This window comes from Mus caroli, chromosome 2 (genome assembly GCF_900094665.2).
Source record: "Mus caroli chromosome 2, CAROLI_EIJ_v1.1, whole genome shotgun sequence".
NCBI lineage: Eukaryota > Metazoa > Chordata > Mammalia > Rodentia > Muridae > Mus > Mus caroli.
Genome location: NC_034571.1, coordinates 60133547 through 60153021, shown reverse-complemented (window position 1 = coordinate 60153021; position 19475 = coordinate 60133547). Strand labels below are relative to the sequence as shown.

At 38.2% G+C, this 19475-nt stretch overlaps 1 protein-coding gene across 7 annotated transcripts in view; it reads left to right on the top strand.

Moving 5' to 3' along the window:
* The window catches only part of Scn3a (sodium voltage-gated channel alpha subunit 3), a 109421-nt gene that overhangs the window by 76707 nt on the left and 13239 nt on the right, over positions 1-19475 (top strand). For all 7 annotated transcript variants that reach the window (XM_029474076.1, XM_021156002.2, XM_029474077.1 and 4 more), the window contains 4 exons: positions 6410-6530; positions 7681-7835; positions 8555-8728; positions 18519-18641. In XM_029474076.1, coding sequence (XP_029329936.1) covers positions 6410-6530; positions 7681-7835; positions 8555-8728; positions 18519-18641 — 573 coding nt within the window. The remainder of the gene's footprint in view (positions 1-6409; positions 6531-7680; positions 7836-8554; positions 8729-18518; positions 18642-19475) is intronic.

The following is a 19475-nucleotide window of genomic DNA, read 5'->3' as shown; positions in this document are numbered from 1 at the left end:
GCTTACCATGACCTTCACTTCTGACCATTCTTACTTCTCACAGGGGTGAGACCAAGCTGGCGCCATCAAGAATGCCGCTCTGGTGTCTTTTAAGCAGCCAGAGGCTCGAGCCACCACTTTTACCCAGGTTACCCAAGCAAGTTGTGCTAATACAGTCACTTCCTAAACGAATTTTGACTGGCCTGCATGTTCTGCAGCTACTTTCCTTCCCCTGCCGTGGCAAGGAAGTGCGAGGCTGGCCCAGCTGTTCTCTGCTGAAGCGTGTGACACATCACAGCATGGTCAGGAGACATGGGCAGTCCCAACATCATGTTTTATTCTGCTGATGGGCTCTCCACTTTAGTCTTTTAGTTTTCAAAACAGAAATAATTGCATGCCCGATGAGATTTACCACGATATAAATTTTAAACATACCAGAAATGCTTACAATTCGATATAATCAGAGACTTATGAGAGCATGCACATTTTTAATTTCTGTTTTTATTTCATTAAAATAAGACCACAGCTTTTTTTTTGTTATTGATGATTCAGCCCTTATATGTAAACTGTGCCACCAAAATAAGCCTCAAGAGATTTATGTTTGTGTGTGAGTGTGTGTGTGTGTGTGTGTGTGTGTGTGTGTGTAAGAGAGAGAGGGAGATAATACTGCCATTTTCAAGTCATTATATTCAGATCAATGAATATCACTTTCAAATGAAAAATTCCCGTGCTCCAGATGGAAATGTTTGCCTTCATGCTTTCAGAAAGGCTCTGTTAAAAACAACAGGAGAGTAGTGAGATCTTGATAAAGCCAGATATTTGTCTGAATGTGCATTTGAGCACCAGGTATCTTTGAACAGTTTGGAAATTTTTTTTCAGTCAAGTGTCTGATAAAAACACAGTGGTCATCCTAAAGTAAAGGAAGACTCCATGATGTAAGCATGTCCCATGGGACACACAAGACACACTAAATCATTGCTCTAACATACTTGTTTTTGTTTTTTGTTTGATTTTAATCGTTTTTGACTTGGTGTTTTCTCTGTGTACATTAATCTCTCCCTAAATGTTCTACCTTAGACTGAGTGTGCAAAAAAATGACACTCGGAACATTTACGGGTTTTGATGGTTGGTTATAGCTTTCTGAGGAGCAGAGTCATCTCCTGCAAATACTGTGATAGTCTGGGTTAGCTGAGTCTTTACTCTGTAGACTTGACTGTCTCCTGTTGGTGGTGTTGCTTACTGATTTCGGCCAAAGTGAAAGTTTTAGAGGGAAAACTAACCAGAAGTCAAACATTGCTAAATGTTGGACTTTTGATGGGCTAAAATCTACTTTAAACTTACAGTTGTCTGTGAGTTTAATTTACACATCCATTCTCCTATGGAAGCATTGAGACTTGTTGAGTCCTACCAATACAAAAATAGTTTTTAATGAAAAGTGGAAAAACACTGTTGCTGTTGATTTAGCTGGACAGAATGAAGGAGTGTTGGGAAGTTGTAGGTCTCATCATGTTCCTTGCAGGAAGACTTATTTCCGAAGCTTTTGTGAAAAATTTTAAAGAACAGGCATTTGACTGAGTTCTTGAGCCTCCAGCCTACTGGAAAAAGCACTGTGTTGTTTTCATACTTTGATAAACGATGGGAAATGACTTTAGCTTTTGATTTCTTGACTTGTCTTTCAAATAACATTTCAAGAGGCAGAGATGGGTATATAAATAGCCACTTTAACCCATCTCCACCTTTAAAGAACTGTCTTGGCATTCTTCTGTGGAGGAAACCCCAATTATGTCTAGTTCTGATGGAAATGTTTATCTCCTGTTTCAGGATAAGTGGTCTTTCTCTCCTGCTTTCTTAATGCCCTTTGCCTTACTCTTCACCGACAATGTAATTACTTTCCATTTTACATACCATGCTTTTATGAATATGGCTATTTTTACATAAAAGGAGCACTGAGGGTATTGCACATTTAACATATGTCAAGGAGAAACCAGATGGTGGCAGTTTATATTTTTTAACCACTCAGTAAGTGGTTGGAAAGTGAGTTATTAGTTTTAGTCACTTCTTGTCTTGGACAAGCAACAAATGGCCTCAGTATATGGCTGCTTGTTGTTCATATAAAATGTTTTAAACCAGGATATGAATTTTCATATCCAAGTTATCTCACCAAGGTCCTAAAAAGACTCTTTGTCTACCTGTGTGACAAAATCGAGAATTCTTGAGAGTAATGGCTCGATTTTTGAGGCAATCTGTAATGGCTGAATCTTTTATTTTGTCTCTTGAACCATACAGCAGTTTGTAAGAGTCAAACAATGTGAGCACTGATTGAAAAAAATGAATGAAATGTGAGCGCATTTCAGTGGAAGTAGGCCAGTTGCTAACATTCTCTTCCATCTCTGAAAGTTAAATTCTATTATTTAATTGGACAAAACTTCAAGAGCGCTATTCAGAGGATGGGCTCTATCAGGTCACGTGATCTGGGGAGAAAAACCGTCCTCTTGGCCTGTTTGGTTGCTAATTCTGTCATTCCTCTTTTGAGATAATCCATTCCTCTGAGTGAGTGGTAGCTGTAGTTGACCTTGAACGCATAGTAATCAGGTACCATGTTTGAGAGCATGGTTCTTGGATCAGCGAGCGCTTCCACAGCACTGCGCCGGGCTTCTGCTATAGCCAGGCATGTTTTCTGCGGCTGAGTTCGGCCTGGAGAATGTTGCATCTTAAATCCTGCTTCCAGCGTGCATTCATAGAGCCTGAGCCATCATCCTTTTGTAGACTCAGCAGTCTCTACAAGGGATGGAAGACTCTAACTTTTAAGGGCCATGTAATATTGGACAAGTTAAGGAGAAAATAGTACAAGGAAGCGAGACTGAACTTGTACTATGTGGAGGACTTCTGCTGTTATGCCTAAATTTCCAGATATGTTTATTTGTTCTAACTACCTTGGAACAAGTACTAACTTTGGCTACTTAGTGTATTTATGTAATTTAATATGGTAAATTTCATTTCTGGTTTCTTTGCTCTTTTGATATCATTGTAGTATCACAACTCTGGCAATATAAATAAAAGTAAGTTTTTCCTTTGTATATATATATATATATCATCAGTCACTGCTTTTAAATAAGTCATATGCTTTTGAATTAGTCTGGTAATTGTTTTGGCATAGTGATAAGAATTTTACCCTTTGCTAGAGTATTAATTTCATAATGTTTAGTAAGTAGTCATTCATAACAATGTATAGAATTAGTATAGACTGTTCTTATACCAATGTCTAGAATGTAAGTGCTTATTTTTCTAGAAAGTAAAATAGTGATTTGAAAATGCAGATATGAATTTCTTCATGTGTTCAGTGACTCGAGAATACCAGGTAGTATATTGAACAGTTTATGTCACTTAATCTGAACTCAACTCATGGGTTCATTTACTAATGTAAGTAAAATGGCTACCTTTGATGTCTTCACATAGTTCAAACAAGATTTTCATAGTTTCACAGAATAAAATATTCATACTTTCCTATGACCAAAATATGGCCCGAGGGTTTCAAACAGTGGTGTGGCCTTGCTCACCACAGTAGGACTAGAACTCTGACTTGTGGTAGCTCACTCTAAACCCTCAGAGAAGAGAAGCCTTCTGTAAAACACTTATGAGACAGAAACTAGTATACCATCTTTCCGTTTTTGGTTCATGAAAGTCCTAAGGACTTATAAGAAGCCCTCTGTACATTCTTTGGGAAACTTTCCAGGGCTGAAGCTAAAAATGCTTAATAATCAGGAAATCTCTTGGATGGCTACAAAACAGCTCTCAATATAAGCAGGTTCTGCTCTTTAGACAAGACTAGAAAGAAGACAAGATCTTTTCCCCACATATTTTTAAGACATGCTGAATATCAGAGCACTGGGCATATGGGGGTGGGGAATAGAAAAGTTTTCTCCCTAAGACACATATGCATTATCTCCAGAGCCAACTGGATATGGGCATTATGATATCCAAATGTACTAGCTATAGCTGGACATGTATCATCTTAAGTCAACACAATAGCAAAATTAAATCTAGTAGTCCACACTGGGCAAGCTAGTCATCCAGGTTAGTCGCTGGTATTAATTGTCCTATGAAGCAGTATGTTAAATAAGTGTCTATATTTAAGTACAAGTGTATATCAGTGTAGCATCGCTAAGATAAATTTGATTGAACGATAAACGTAATTCCATTGGTTAATGGGAAGTGAAGGGTAAGTATATTTTCTAAAAATATTCACATGAGAAAGCATACATGCATGTATATTTATATAATAGTAATAATATTCTCCCCTCAATATTCTTTATTGAATGTCTGGTATTGTAGAAAAACATTTGGAAGTATATGTTTCTAATATTCATTGAAAACATTTTCTAATATTGCTAGACTTTATTCAAATCAATGTATTCACATAGTTTATCAAAAAGTAGAGATGAAGTGATCTAAACATTGTAATTCTCATCTATTCACTCTTCATAAAAGTAATATGAAGATTATGTCTATTCCCTATTTGCTTATATAATTGACATTTTCATACCTAATATGTATGTGTACTGTGTACTTGGTATATATGTGCAAGTATATGTTTGTGGACATATACATGTATATCTGTTCACTCTTCTATATAAAAACATATTTGGCCAAAGGCAAAAGTGTAGCAAGCTAAATGAACCATGACATTTAACTGAGGCAGCCATGTAAGACAGAATTTATGGAGAAGGTAGATCATGACCATGCTCAAAAGACATTATTGAGCACAGCTGGCCAAGAGGGTGACAATGCACATGAACCTCTTTTATGACTTATCTCTGAATACTTTTGTTTCTTACCAATGCTCTTTATGCAGTGGCATGATTGTGCCCACTCATCAAAAGCCATAGCATTCACCCCATCAGCCACTGGTGAAGCTGAGTGTTGGTTGCCATTACCCAGTATGCCCTGAGTTACAACAGAAGCTGCTACCTCTATACTCAGTCGCAGCTTTCCTGGACTTTTCCTTTTTTAAGAATAGAAATATCCTGGCTAAAAGAACCCAAAAAGCTTGGGAGGAGAAAGTCTGTCTCAGCTTCCCACATTTTCCAATGTAAAGGGATTTGAAGTAAAAAAAATTGTGTTGTATGACAATTCTAAGACCCGTCAACTCAAAATGATCAACTAGCTCCACTCTCCAGCATCTACTCACTAGAAGGGATGATATATTTAACATATATTAATACATATTACTATTATATTTTATTAAATATTTAGTCTGGCATAGTTAACTCAAAATAAAAACACAGGAAGCAATCACTATCCTAAAATTACTCTTTGATTTATTGTTCATGTTTCAAAAAATATTAAGACCATATTGGCCTTGAGATTTAAGATAAGTCAGGAGCCAGATTCCTCCGACTAGAACTTCTGTTTAGGGAAGCATTTAGGTCCGTTTAGATTAGTATGTTCGCTCTTTCCAAAAGCCAGAACAGTGTGACCCAGACACTGGGCTGCTGCAATCAGTGGAGCTTTGAAGCCATTGGTCTGTCTGTGAGATGTTCTTCCACCTAAAAGCTTTCCATTCCCTAAGCCTTGCTGCCTGTCATGTTTTTGCCTCGGTTTCCATAAAACACTGCACATCTGTGATATGTTCCCACATGACCCTAGAAAATTTATCAGATATTTATTCTGGCAACATTAAGGTGGCTATTCTTGCCGTGTACCGTGTCACAATGATTTATTTAAAGGAAAAATTTGCAGCCTGATCATACGTTGCATTGGGAATAAGCTCCTAATAAAGATTCCAGACAATGTCATTTATGGAGAAATTTCCATTTCATTTAGAATCCTTTGCAAGGGTTGAATTCATTTATGATGTTCAAAAAAGAATGAGAGGGGGTGATCCATCATTTTCTTCTAGTAAAGTAAGGAGAAAATTATGTAAGCTGGAGAAAAATATAGCTCAAAGCTGAGCCATAATGAGTGTGATTGATGTTAACCCGTAGCCCTGCCTTGCTAAAATTACAGAAACATAGACAGTACTTAGAATCAACTGATGGTGTCCTTGGCCCTCTGAAAAATTCCATCTGAAGAGGTGGAAGTTGTGATCTGATTTGATGCATTTAATTAAAATAATGATTAGTAGATGAGAGCATCCTGAACTTTATGAGACCCTTCTTGATGTGGTTGTAGCATTCGTAGTTGTTTGCACATGGCCTTCATGTGCAAATGAAGATTGTAAAGCAAGGTTGTCTGTCTTTCCAGGCATCCACACTAATCCCTGTCTTTCTGTCTAAAGAGTAGACCTTGCTCATGTTACCAGTGTATCACCACCAGTAGAATTAAAGGTGTCACTTTTAGTGCCATTTTTTCCCACACATGACAGAGTGTTTCCTGATCACTTGAGTAAAGGGGGAGAGAGTCACATCTTTGACATGGGCTTTGTTTCCAGAAATTAAATGCAACCAGCTCTTCTGAAGGAAGCACAGTTGACGTTGCTCCGCCCCGAGAAGGTGAACAAGCTGAAATTGAACCTGAGGAGGACCTTAAGCCAGAAGCTTGCTTTACTGAAGGTAAAGAAACTCTAACTTGTTGAAATGCTTCATCAATACAGAATCTGAATAAGCCTCATTTAAAAGACACATACAGAAAAAAATGGCGAGGGCATGTTTATTTTGTTTGCCCTGTTCCATCCACTCTGTATGTCTTAAGTTGCTTCAGATCTTAAAAAATTCCAGATTAAACTACAGACGAGCCTGTGTCTGGACCAATGAGAAAGTATGCTAAGCACATATGTTGTTTTCATTGTTTCTTCTGTTTTGCTCTGATTGTCCTTATCCTCCAGACTGTAATAGCATTTGAGATGCACATCATTCTGGACTGTCACATCATTGACATGACAGTCCCTTCAAAATGCACGGGAGTCGGGTAACTGGACTTATACAAGCTACAGTAATTATACTCATTCCTCCTAGTTCCAAATTTGTCTAATTTGTGCTCTGACCAGAGCTGTTTGGAAATGATGTTGTGTTATAGAGTGTTGGCACACTGCCATGTGGTTCTTCTCGTGGCCAGCTCATCTCGTAATAAAGATTTATTGATTTGTTGCGATGGGGTTTAATGCGACAAGTAGTAGCTGAGAGAGAGCAACAGATTGGACAGAAATTGGAAATCATAAGCTGTCTAGGAGGCAGAGAAGAAGAGAGCAGAATAAGAGGCACGGATTGCAACATGAGTCATAGGTGTGACTAAGAAAAGAAGCAAGGCTAAATATAAATTAGCTTGAGAAGACTGACAGTGGCTGACACCTAGGGAGGCAGTGGGGTTTTCTATGCTTGAAAAGAAGGGAGTGAGTACCCAGGGTCACATGGGAATATGCATAAACAACTTGAATATTTGGCTTTGCTCCCAAACCAGTGTGATGAAAAAGGACTCTATTTTCCTTAGTGGCCTCAAGGCAAAGTGATTCTAACCTGTATTGAAAAATATAAACCATTTTTTTTAACTCAAGCAAATGTATGGAAATTCCATAAATTCTAAATCTATAAGTTTAAGTATGATTCATTATATAGGAGAGTGTTGAAACAAAACTGGGCAGGAAAGCAGCCAGCTACCTATAAAATGAGCTAGAGTTGGGGTAAGGAAGAAGTAAAAATGTTATTTTTTTATATTAATGATCAAAGTCTATTTCCCTAATTTATTTTATTAATATTGCCTTTTTAGGATGCATTAAAAAATTTCCCTTCTGCCAAGTAAGTACGGAAGAAGGTAAAGGAAAAATCTGGTGGAATCTTAGGAAGACCTGCTATAGCATTGTGGAACACAACTGGTTTGAGACGTTCATTGTGTTCATGATTCTCCTCAGTAGTGGTGCTTTGGTAAGTGATTGTGCATTGGCACGAACCAAGCTCTGCTGAAGTAGCCAACTCCCTGGTGATGCTACAAGTGCCCACTTAGTTTAGAAATTAAAACAATAGGTGTATCTGTGTCATGGAGAGCTGAGAACTCTGTAAAATTGTGTTCAAAACAAGTCAGAACCATGAAAGAGACAGAAGGGATTTTACATCTGCTGTTGGCCCACCAGATGTTTTGCTCGATGACCTACCATTTGAAAAGACATTACCCTAGCTCTGGTAGCATCCCAGCCAAATGTCACCCAATCTGCCTTAATAATTGTATTTATGGATTATCTGTGAATCTTGCTTTCTTTATGTACAGTGAAATTATTCTTTAATAATAAGTGATGGAATCACAGAAGATATTGTTGGAAGAAGCGAGTTCTATCTCTTATGAACTAGATGTCTTTAGTTCATCTTCCATGAATGGAAGCATGATTTTGGCAGTGATTGAGGTAGCTGCTTTTGGGTGAGAAGTAAGATAACAGTATATATAAAATCAATATAGATGCCAACATTCCTGTGCCAATATTCCCTAGCTAGCTTTGGTCTTTAGCTTCTGCCTGATGGAAAAATATTTGAGTGATTTAAGCCAATACTCCTCTAAGTGTTGCTTGGTTCTCAATATGACACTAGAAATATTTGTAAATGTTTTGGGGAAGACAGATCATTAAAGTAAATAAAGTTTTCTTGATTCGCAGGCCTTTGAAGATATATACATTGAGCAACGAAAGACCATCAAAACCATGCTGGAGTATGCTGACAAAGTCTTCACTTACATCTTCATCCTAGAAATGCTCCTCAAATGGGTGGCCTATGGATTTCAAACCTATTTCACCAATGCTTGGTGCTGGTTGGACTTCTTGATTGTTGATGTGAGTATCAGAGGTGATTTCTAGGAATTGTTAAGAATGAGTTTTCATATACTTCTGTGATTAAGACCTTAGCACCGAGAACCTTTATTCATTCATGCTGATGTAACAATGGAGATTAAAATAAAACAATCAAACAAACAGCAAGAAAGCCTGCAGTAAATTCCACAGGGACTCCTAGCTCTCATGCAACCTGGAAAGTATAAAACATTTGAAATGTAAATGAAGAACATATCCAATCCCCCCCCCCAAAAAAAAGAAAAGAAAAAATTAAGAGAGCAATATGCAGAATGTAGAGGGAAAGGGGACAAAAGAAGAAGCTGCAGAGAGAGCAGAAGGAGCAGGCAAGCTCCTCCTTACCATGGGACAGACCAGGTCTTTTCTTAATAGCAAGGCAGGCTTAGTCTTAGTAATGAGAACAAAGCTTTCTTCTTACAGACTTGGTTTTAATACATTTAGCAATAAAAGAGTAGAAGGTTTTTCTTTCTCTATGCAATAAAGATTGGAGCTCATTTTTCAAAAGAAAAGAAGAGAAAAAAAGAAAAGGAAAGGAAAGGAAAGGAAAGGAAAGGAAAGGAAAGGAAAGGAAAGGAAAGGAAAGGAAAGGAAAGGAAAGGAAAGGAAAAAGAAAAGAAAAAAAGAGGAAGTGGCCCAAATGTAGAAGTGGTAAGAGAAAACACACAGAGGCAGCTCTGTACCACAGGCAGACATTTGAGGTTTTGTCACACGTAAACAAGCCTATTTGCTGATGGAGTAGATGTAAGCACTTAGCTTATTAACTGATCATTTAAAAATCTTCAGGAGAGTCAGTCATGAATTTTGAGAATTTTCACTTTAAGTCCCAAGTAAATTACTTGTGAGTAAATAATAATAATTGACTTGTTTTCTGTATTCCTTCAGTTACATGTCTGTAGAGACAATAACATACTTCTCTATTTTATAATAAGTAGTTGGGAATCCCTATAGCTAATGAGATATCTACCAAGGCAAAGAATAAGACAAAGGTCTGCTTGGCCTGACCTGAGGCGAGTGGCAAGAGCAGCATTGGGAACATGGGATCTGTCTGGCTTTGGGACTATTTTGTCTTTTTAATCTAAATAATAGAGACACCTAGGGAGATAATGGTCAGCTGGTGCCCTGTAGTCTGAGATGTCTCACTGTACAAGGCCACATAGTCTCCCAAAAGAAACAAGGCTCCCCATGCCCTGCCTTCTGGGCAATCAAAAAGCACTCCACTTTTAGCTGTAACATTTGAATATGAAGCAGCGATTGCTATATATGCTTGGCCACTCATTTTAGCAATTTCAGCCTAGGTCTGTCCAACTACCACTGCCCTTCTTACCTACACCTGTTGTTAGGTACTTACCTACACAGCCAAAATGTGTCCAGCCCCCTGAGCTCGCCGCCAGTCTGCTAAGTTTCATTCAATGCCCCATAGGTGACTTCCAATCTTCATGCATAATAGAGATTACTCGTAGGTGGTCCTGAAAAAGCTCTTCATAAAGGACAGTTGAATGTTCTGCAGTCTGAGCTGGAATGGGTCTTTAAAGATGGCCCTCACTGTAATCTAGATACTTGGAAACTGAAGTTTAAATAATTTTTCTGACATAACTACTAATCACAAAGTTGAAACTTGTTTCCGAAATCCTTGTTTCTAAACTAGACTGCCTTTTTTTCCCTTCTGTAGTCTCTGTCTAACTGTTCATATTTTATTTTAGTTATGTATGACAACAATTTACTAGTGAGGTAACCTCAAAAGCTTTACATATATATTATATTTATATAATATATAATACATATATTTTAATTATGTTAAATAGATATTTTGATATCTTCTAGTGAATAATATTTAAAGGAGCATCCAATTATGCCAAAATTATTTGTCCTTTAGTGAGTAACAAAATTACCAGACTGCTACTGATTAGGAGCAAGCTGTTTTATATTAGATTTTCTGCTTCTAACCCCAAACAAGATCTGAAATATATAAATTCATGTTAGCAGATGATAACAAGTTAACTTCAAAGAACTGGATCGACTGAGTTAAGTTATAGCATACACTAGATTGATATCATTTTTCAAAGTACAAAATATATCTTTTTATTTTCCATTATTTTTCTTTTTATGAGTACCTTGGTAGCATATATGTCTGTATACCACATGCGTGCCAGGTACCAACCCAGTCCAGAAAAAGAAACCAAATCCACTGGAACTAGAGGTAGAGATGGTTACAAGCTGTCATGTCGATGCTAGGCATCGACCCCAGCTCCTCTGGAAGAGTAGTTACTGCTCTTAACCTCTGAGCCGTATCTCCAAACCCTCAATAAAATACCTTAAAAGCAAATTGCTGACCCTGCACCAAACTGCCACAGAAAGGTAGGACTTACAACAAGGAATATTTCTTATCTTTGAAAAATTAATTCTATATTTGAGAAATGTAGCTATGTTTTTTAAAATGTCACTTCTTTGACATCATACTAAATGTGACCACAGTGGTCTTTTTAACCTCCTAAAATGAACCCATTTACTCTTTAACTCTATTTGAAAACCTTATAGGAGACACAAGGTATTGTAGTCAAAGGAGCTAAGTGGAGACAGGCAAACTTCTAGCAGAAACTGTACTCCAAGGGATGGGAAGCACAGTAAATAAGCTTCGATTATTAAAACAACTAAATCTAAAGGTAGGATCACTGCTGTGTAATAACAAAGAGTCATAGGACAGGATGTGACTCCGGGTTGGAGGCAGGAAATCATTGTCAGGTACTGTCTACGTAGGTGTTCCTAAGAGGTGGTCAGGGGGAGGCAACTTTCATTCAGAGAATGGACGGAAGAAGGAGTCATGTGGTTCTAACCTTTGACTCTAATGTGAAGATGAGGAGTAGAAATGGAATAAACAGGGAAGAAAATTGCTCTCCTAGCCTGGGATGAAACATGGGAGGGGGGATGTGGAAACTGAGTCGGACATGGACCAAAAGCCTCACCAGTAATTATATATGCATGACATGTAATTATATATGCAGAACATGGTGACAATTTATGATACATAATTATGAGAGGAAGACTTGGGGACTTAATTCATGCAGAGGTGTAACTAATGTTTTTAAAGGATGATATTTGGAGGAAGGAAGGTAAATAATGGAAGTGGGAAGATGGATAAGGAAGTTACTTTAGTCATCCAGGAAAGATGTTTGTCTTAGAGCAAGGTCATGATTTATTGATGAGCAGTGTACATGAAATGAAGAAACAGAGTGGATCCAGCATATGGGGATTCTTCTACCTTAAACACAAGAGTATCAGACAGAACCAACAACTGTGCTGCAGACTATCAGAAAACAAGTTTGGCACAGTGGGGAGAGGAGAGGAGGAGGTGCATTTATCAGACACCAGACATTTATTTAGTAGATGGTGAATTTTATACAAGTCTTGTGCTCAAGAGAGAAGCCAGAAGCCCATGTGTGAATTTAGGGGCTACCAGGCTAGAGATGCTTTTTGAATCTACAAACATGCTTTAACTCCTAGACAGAGAATAAAAATTAATAAGGAGTAAAGTCTGAACTTTAACATTAAGAAGTTGGGCAAAAGACAACAGCAAATAAACAAATAAATAAGCAAACAAGCAAAACAGAATATGTTCTGAATGAAGAGGTCCACAGCATGTATGATGATTCAACTTAGCATCAAGAAGGTCATCCAAACCCGTGTCTCTGTCTACCGCAATATTGTACTAGACAGATCACCTTTTCCATTTGTGTTAACTTTTTCTTATCAAAATGACATCATTCTCATAAATTGCATAATATGCTGTAATATTTTCAGAACTATAGAAACTATTTTTACCAATGCTGGTAGACTCAATACATGGCCTAATTAATATTTACTTGACATTTTTTTGAGAACAACCGGAATCCGTATGGTCCTTGTGAGGTTTTATACAAGCATAGCACCATCCATCAGCAAACGCATCCTCATCACTTATAATTATAGACATCATAAACAGTCGTAATCATTCTCACAGTCAAATCAACACTTCAAACCCAGGCTTGCACTTGATTAAAGATGATGTATCCATTAACAAAGACACTGAGATTCTTTTTTTTAGCATACATAACATGCAGTGTGATTTGGTTGTAATCACCTTAAAGGAGTAAAGACATAAATATGGCGAGACCACATGTTTCAAAATACGCAGTTTGAAACAAACAAAAATAGTGCTTAGAATGTTTATGGAAAACGCCTGTGGAAGCCATGACTTGTAAGTACCACCTAGTACTCTACCATGATGTGTCTTCCGCACTGGACTTGCCTTTTACCCAAAGATGAGCTTTTAGGTCATCTCAGTACCAGAAACAAAACTGCAATGATCAGATTGCTTGCATTTCCATAACTTCAGAGCCTTGGGATTTTTCTAATCATGGCCAACAAATATGCTATAAAAGCCTAAAAGTAAAGAAGAAAATAAGTTCAAATGTCCTGTGGTATAGACCTTCAACCTCGCCCCGCCCCAATTGTTGCTGGTGGTGAACTGCGTGTGTGAGGATGTGAGTGGGGATGTTTTCAAGTTAAAAGAGCAAACTGAGGCTTCCACCCAGTGCTTCCCAGGTCATGCCACCAGTAATGGAACAACCAAAAAACCAAAGATAAAACAGAACAATAAATGGGGAGAAAATTTACTATAGGACACCGTACACACTTAAGAAGGGATTGTGGGTATTTGAAAAGAAAGTTGCAAGGCTGGGGCTGTGCTTAACTAGCCCAGCACTGCTCAGCAGTGAGGCTCACATTCAATCAGAGGGAAGGGGAGGGAGCAATGGGTCACAGAGATTTGGAAAGCTCCTTTTGGCAAACTTCAATGGGAAAGAAATATCAGTTGAGGCAAGGAGAAGGCCTGGAATTCTAGGAATGTGTTAGGACTTTCCCACAATAAGGTTACTCCTCTGTTGCTTTAAATTTGGGAGAGAAGACACACAGACACAGTTCACCTTCCTTCCAGAGCACTAAAGGCAGAAAGCCCAACTTAATACTACTGAGTTTACTGGATTTTATTACTGAGCACAGGTGAGTGGCTTTCAACAAGCACACATACACCAAAGCAAAGTCCCACCCATCATGGGTGGTGACATCTTAGAAACTGTGGCAGTGTCTGCCTGAAACCAATCTTTTGCTTTTCATATAGCTGTCAAATCCCTTATAGCTGAGGGAAGGAACAGAGAAACAATATTTGGAATCTCAGGTGAGAGTCTTCTGACCCTTCCTTTATCCTTCACTTGGAAAACATCATTATCATTTCTTAGATTTGTCCACTATTGCCATGGTTACCAGAGGCAAAGTCCAACACTACTGTGTTATACCTAGAGGAAAAACCATTATACCAAACAAGTGTATATTTTTTCTGCCCTCATATATTTTCTGATAACATAATATGAATGAAGGGGATAGATAGTTTTGCAAGGCTAGTGACATGAAGAATTTATTATAATGAAGCAAAGAACAGTGCGTTTCTAGGCTTCTAGATGGTCCCAGGTGGTTATTGTGTTCATTTGCTCTAATTCAGCTATAAAATTCTAGAGTTCCATCAATCTTTGCTAAGAACTCAGCTATCTTTTAAAATTTATTGTTATTTTAATTTCTCCTAATTGTCACAGGACAAATTGAGGAAACTCTTTCAGTTTCATTAATAATAATAATAAATAAAATAAAAACAAACTCAAAATAATGCTCAATGACAACTCTAATGATGTCTCAGAGTAATAGAACAGGCCAGGCAACTGTAAACCCTGCTACCTTCTCAGAAAGGGGACATAAAGAAGAGGATGAGAGAAAGCCATGTCACTTGCAAGAAGCCACATGATAAAAGGGGCATGGGGAAGGCTTTACACAAACAATGAGATCTCCCAGAACGTCAGGGAAAGCATGCCCTGACTTTGACCAGGAGAGGAGAGGAGAGGAGAGGAGAGGAGAGGAGAGGAGAGGAGAGGAGAGGAGAGGAGAGGAGAGGAGGGGAGGGGAGGGGAGAGGAAAGGAAAGGAAAGGAAAGGAAAGGAAAGGAAAGGAAAGGAAAGGAAAGGAAAGGAAAGGAAAAAGTTATACTTTTTTTTTAAAATTGAGACTCAAAAAAGTAGACAGGCCACATGACAGGAGCCACCTATCAGCCTGATAGAAGTTCTTCAAGGGGCTGAGTGGGCAAAGGCTTCTGGGGGAGATGAATATACTATCTCACTACAGAAATAATTACTCTTGTCAGCTCCTTGGTGTGGCTTTAGGTGAACCAGTCTTCTTCATGAGAAGTAATCACCCAGCCAGGTGATTGACAGGCCTTGCTGGACTAACTCTTAAGGGAAGAGACAATAGTATGTAATGTTCTAGTCTTTGGAGCATAATGTTAGGTCTCCACCCACGACCAGAGGAATAACCCATTCCTTGGACTAAGAGCAAATAGCTTTTTCTTAATGGGCTTCACCAAAGTCCTGCTGTCCACCCTCAATGGCCTCCAAAATCACTGTAACATTCCCCTCTTCAAGATTGGAGTTCCTAACCATACTGGGGTATATACCTGAATCTGAAGGTTCACAGAGTGCTTACATATCTTCCTGCATTTGCTATTTTTCTGACTGAAACATAAAGGTTGAGCAGTTTTCCCTTTTTATTCAAAGTAGCATGGGAAAAGTTCCATGAGAAAAAAAGATTTTATTTTCAATTAACTCATTTAAACGATGGGATGCGAAAGAGAGAGAGAGATGAAACAAGAATTAAAATTAAACTTTTTAACATTAAAAAAAAGAAGTGTGGGCCCTAAAATAACTTAGGAGATGGGCGAATATATATCATATATATATACATATACATATGTATATATATATATATTTTACCATATATACAATAAACTACAAATCATAATTTTGTATATACTATAAGTTACAAAATATATAATTTGGTATATTTAATAAATTATAAATATATAATTGCATGTATGCATGTATATGAATATATACATGTATATGTATGTGTATACACACACACACACACACACACATATATATATATATATATATATATATATATAAAATATATGTCTGGGCTGCAGTTTTAGTCACAGCTCCACAGGTGCCTTTATCCTCAGAGTGGATAAAGGCAAGAAATAATATTCAGCAATCACTTGTGTAGCTCCAGCCTATTTTCTAGCAGCCTTCTGGCTGCAGGTCCAGAGCCTTTTTGCATGTTCATTAAACTGCTTTCTCGCTCCCGTAGCTGTGTGGGTCTCTGTCACTTTTCCTTTAAACAGAAACTCATCATTTCTGGGCTTTCTATGATCCAGCATGTTTTAAGATTAATCTGTCCATTTTCTCCTCCGTTCCCTTTTCTGTACTCCTCTGCCTTCCTTTTCTTTTGCAAATTTCATCCAAATAAGGAGCAGAAGTAAATATTCACTCAAAAGATAGGTTAACCTTTGAGTTTAGAAAGACTCTGCTTGTGTTATTGTTTAGGTAATGAGGGAGGCCAAGGTAGGAACTTAAGGCAGGAAGCTGGAGGCAGGAGCTAATGCAGATGCAGATGCTGAGGCAGGGGTAGATCACACTTTCCATCTTGCAGCCTGCATTATAAGGTTTCTAAGGAATGTTGTGTACCGGCTTGTGTTTGCCTGTTAACAGTTCTCCTGTCTATCCACCTGGGTCATCATTCTAGGACATTGTCACCTCACTGCCATATAGGGGGACCCTCTTTAAGTTAAGTCAAATGTGAAGCACACGGGTATTAACTATTAAAATTGTGACAATCTTAGAGATATTTGCATGAAAATAATTATTTTAAATCTCGCTTGATTAAACAAACCTACAACCAACTCTCCCCCACCGTTCCCCCCCACACACAATTTTAAAAATCCCTTCTGTTTTCCTAAATAAAACAAATTCATTACAAATGCCCACAAGGTCAGCCAAATTTTGAACTTTCATATTATAGAAATAAGAGGCTAAAGGACTGGCATGGACAGAGAGCTGTTTGCCACAGCAGAAAGAACTGTGTTCTAAACTCCAACACTCACACAAAAAGTCAAGTGTTGTTACGTGTACCTGTAAGCCTGATGCTGGAGAGGTAGAGACAAGAGAATCCCGAAACTCACTGGGTGGTCAGTATGGCTGAAGCAGTAAACTTCAACTTCAGTGTAAGAGCCTGTCTCAATGAATAAGAGAGAGTGTGTAAGTGAGGAAAGCGTTAGATGCTAATCTCTGGTCTAGACACCACACATGAACATACAGGGTATATATATATGAATGTGTATATATGTATATATGTATATATTTATGTGTGTATGTATATGATAAATTGATATATGTACATTATATATATATACATATATATATACATATATATGTAGATAGATAGATAGATAGATAGATAGATAGATAGATAGATAGATGAAAAGTAATGTTTCACAGCTCTCATCGTGTCTCAGTGCAGTTCTGATATTTTGTCCTCTGACCTCTAACTTCCATTAGAAGCTCAGTTTTACTAGCAGCTTCTCAAGCAGTATTGCCATTCCAGATCTGGGTGAATGCACGCCAGTGATGCATGCATCGAGCCTTTAAAGCCAAGGATTCCTATGGTCCAGAAGCCACTGGGTCTACACATGGGAAGAAAGGCTATTCCTTTCCTTTTAAAGTATGGGCTGATATCCTTTATGGTCATGAGACACGATTAGCCCACTTCCATTTAAAGTCCTAGTCTTAAATAAAGGGCTTGGTTGGGAGGATAAAAGGTCTTCAGATTATCAAGTGGGGGTGGCGCATGCTTTTAATACCAGCACTTCGAAGGCAGAGGCAGGTGGATATGTAAGTTTGAGGCCAGCCTGAGGGAGTTCCAGGACAGCCAGGGTACACGAGGAAGAAAAGGTGGAAGAGGAGGAGGCGGTGCAGAGGAGGAGGAGGAGGTAGAAGAGGAGAGGAAGGGAGGAAGGAGGGAAAGAGGAGGAGGAAGAGGAAGGAAAATTAGAACGAGAAGAACAAGAACAAGAAGTAGGCATCTTTAGATGATTTTAGAAAAAGAAAATTAAACACTTGTTAATGTCTCCTGCGATAAGGATCCCAGAACCTAGAAATCTATGAGTTCACAAATAGCCATCCCAATCTCCCTGGTCCTCTGTAGCAGCAAATCCAAGGCACAAATAAAGAACTTCATAAATTATTGTGTTATTGATGACATTTAATATTCAAGTAACTTACTCCGTTAGACTTTCTGGACTGATTAAGCATTAACTCACACATTAAGGTATGTTAAGAACAGTTTCACCCCTGCTAATAAAATGCTTGTATGATACAGAAAGAGAAATGAAATACCTAGTCAACTGACTAACTCTGGTACCTGGCAAATATCTCTATGATTCACAACCTTAATATCATAAAATTCAAAAGAGCAGTCTAAATTTTATTTGGCAGTGTTAAGCAAAGATCTATGAGGGGTCAGACTTTTGAATTAAGCCCTGAGTTGTTACCTGTGCAAAAACAAAACAAAAAACAAAACAAAAACAAAAACAAAAAACATACACATACTTTGCAAAGAGTTCTGTGGCATGGCATACCTGTAAGTGTAAGTAACTATGATCAACTATCACATTTTACAGGTAGGGAAAGGACAGTTCGGGATGAGGCAGGCAGCACCAGATGGTACAACTGTGTAGAAGATAAAATATGGTCGGTTTATATTCATACATTATTGGCTTTCACGAAAGAATTGCCAGTACATGCTGTGCCTCTATCTAAAAGTCTATTTTGTAGTAGACTAATGGTTTATTTTCCATCTACAGGTTTCTTTAGTTAGCCTGGTGGCCAACGCTCTTGGCTATTCAGAACTTGGTGCCATCAAATCCTTACGGACCCTGAGAGCTCTGAGGCCGCTCCGAGCCTTATCCCGCTTTGAAGGCATGAGGGTAAGAAGATTCAGGGATGCTTTCTAAAACTCAAATCAAGAGTTCCGTGCCGCCAGTGACTCAGAGCCTTGGTAGTCTCGTCACGAAATTAGATAATTCAGGGCTAAAGTCAAAGAGAGCAAAAAAAAACCTTTCTTCTGGAAACTGCAGTTTATTTAAATACACACTCAGGGATTGAGAAAGGGTTTTACACACACACACACACACACACACAGACACACAACCTCCATGTACTATTATTTTTATTGTTCAGGTACTTTGGAATGACTGTTGACAGCACTCATCCTATCAAAACCTTCAATAGATAAATCTGAGGGCCCCAAAAGGTATATTAGGTTATTTTTAAAGGCAAGGTGATTTCAGAATGCTTTATTTCTTGAATTAAGAAATTAATGTACATCATAGAATTCATCAGAACCAGTACATCCCTCACATCAAAGCGAGTTGCTAGGATAATTAGCTACAGGTTTCTTTTTTTTTTTTTAAGATTTATTTATTTATTATATGTAAGTACACTGTAGCTGTCTTCAGACACTCCAGAAGAAGGAGTCCAATCTTGTTACGGATGGTTGTGAGCCACCATGTGGTTGCAAGGATTTGAACTCCCAACCTTTGGAAGAGCATTCGGGTGCTCTTACCCACTGAGCCATCTCACCAGCCCTAGCTACAGGTTTCTAACAAGCCTGACTTTGATTCAGGGATCTTTTAAGCAGCATCGTTCTGAGTGAGGTTTGCTTCTTCCACAGCCCCAGCCTTGGCCTCCCCTGCTCTCTCCGGGTAGCAAGTCTATCTTGTCTCACAATATCAAATGCACGCTGCCACGCCCTCAGAACT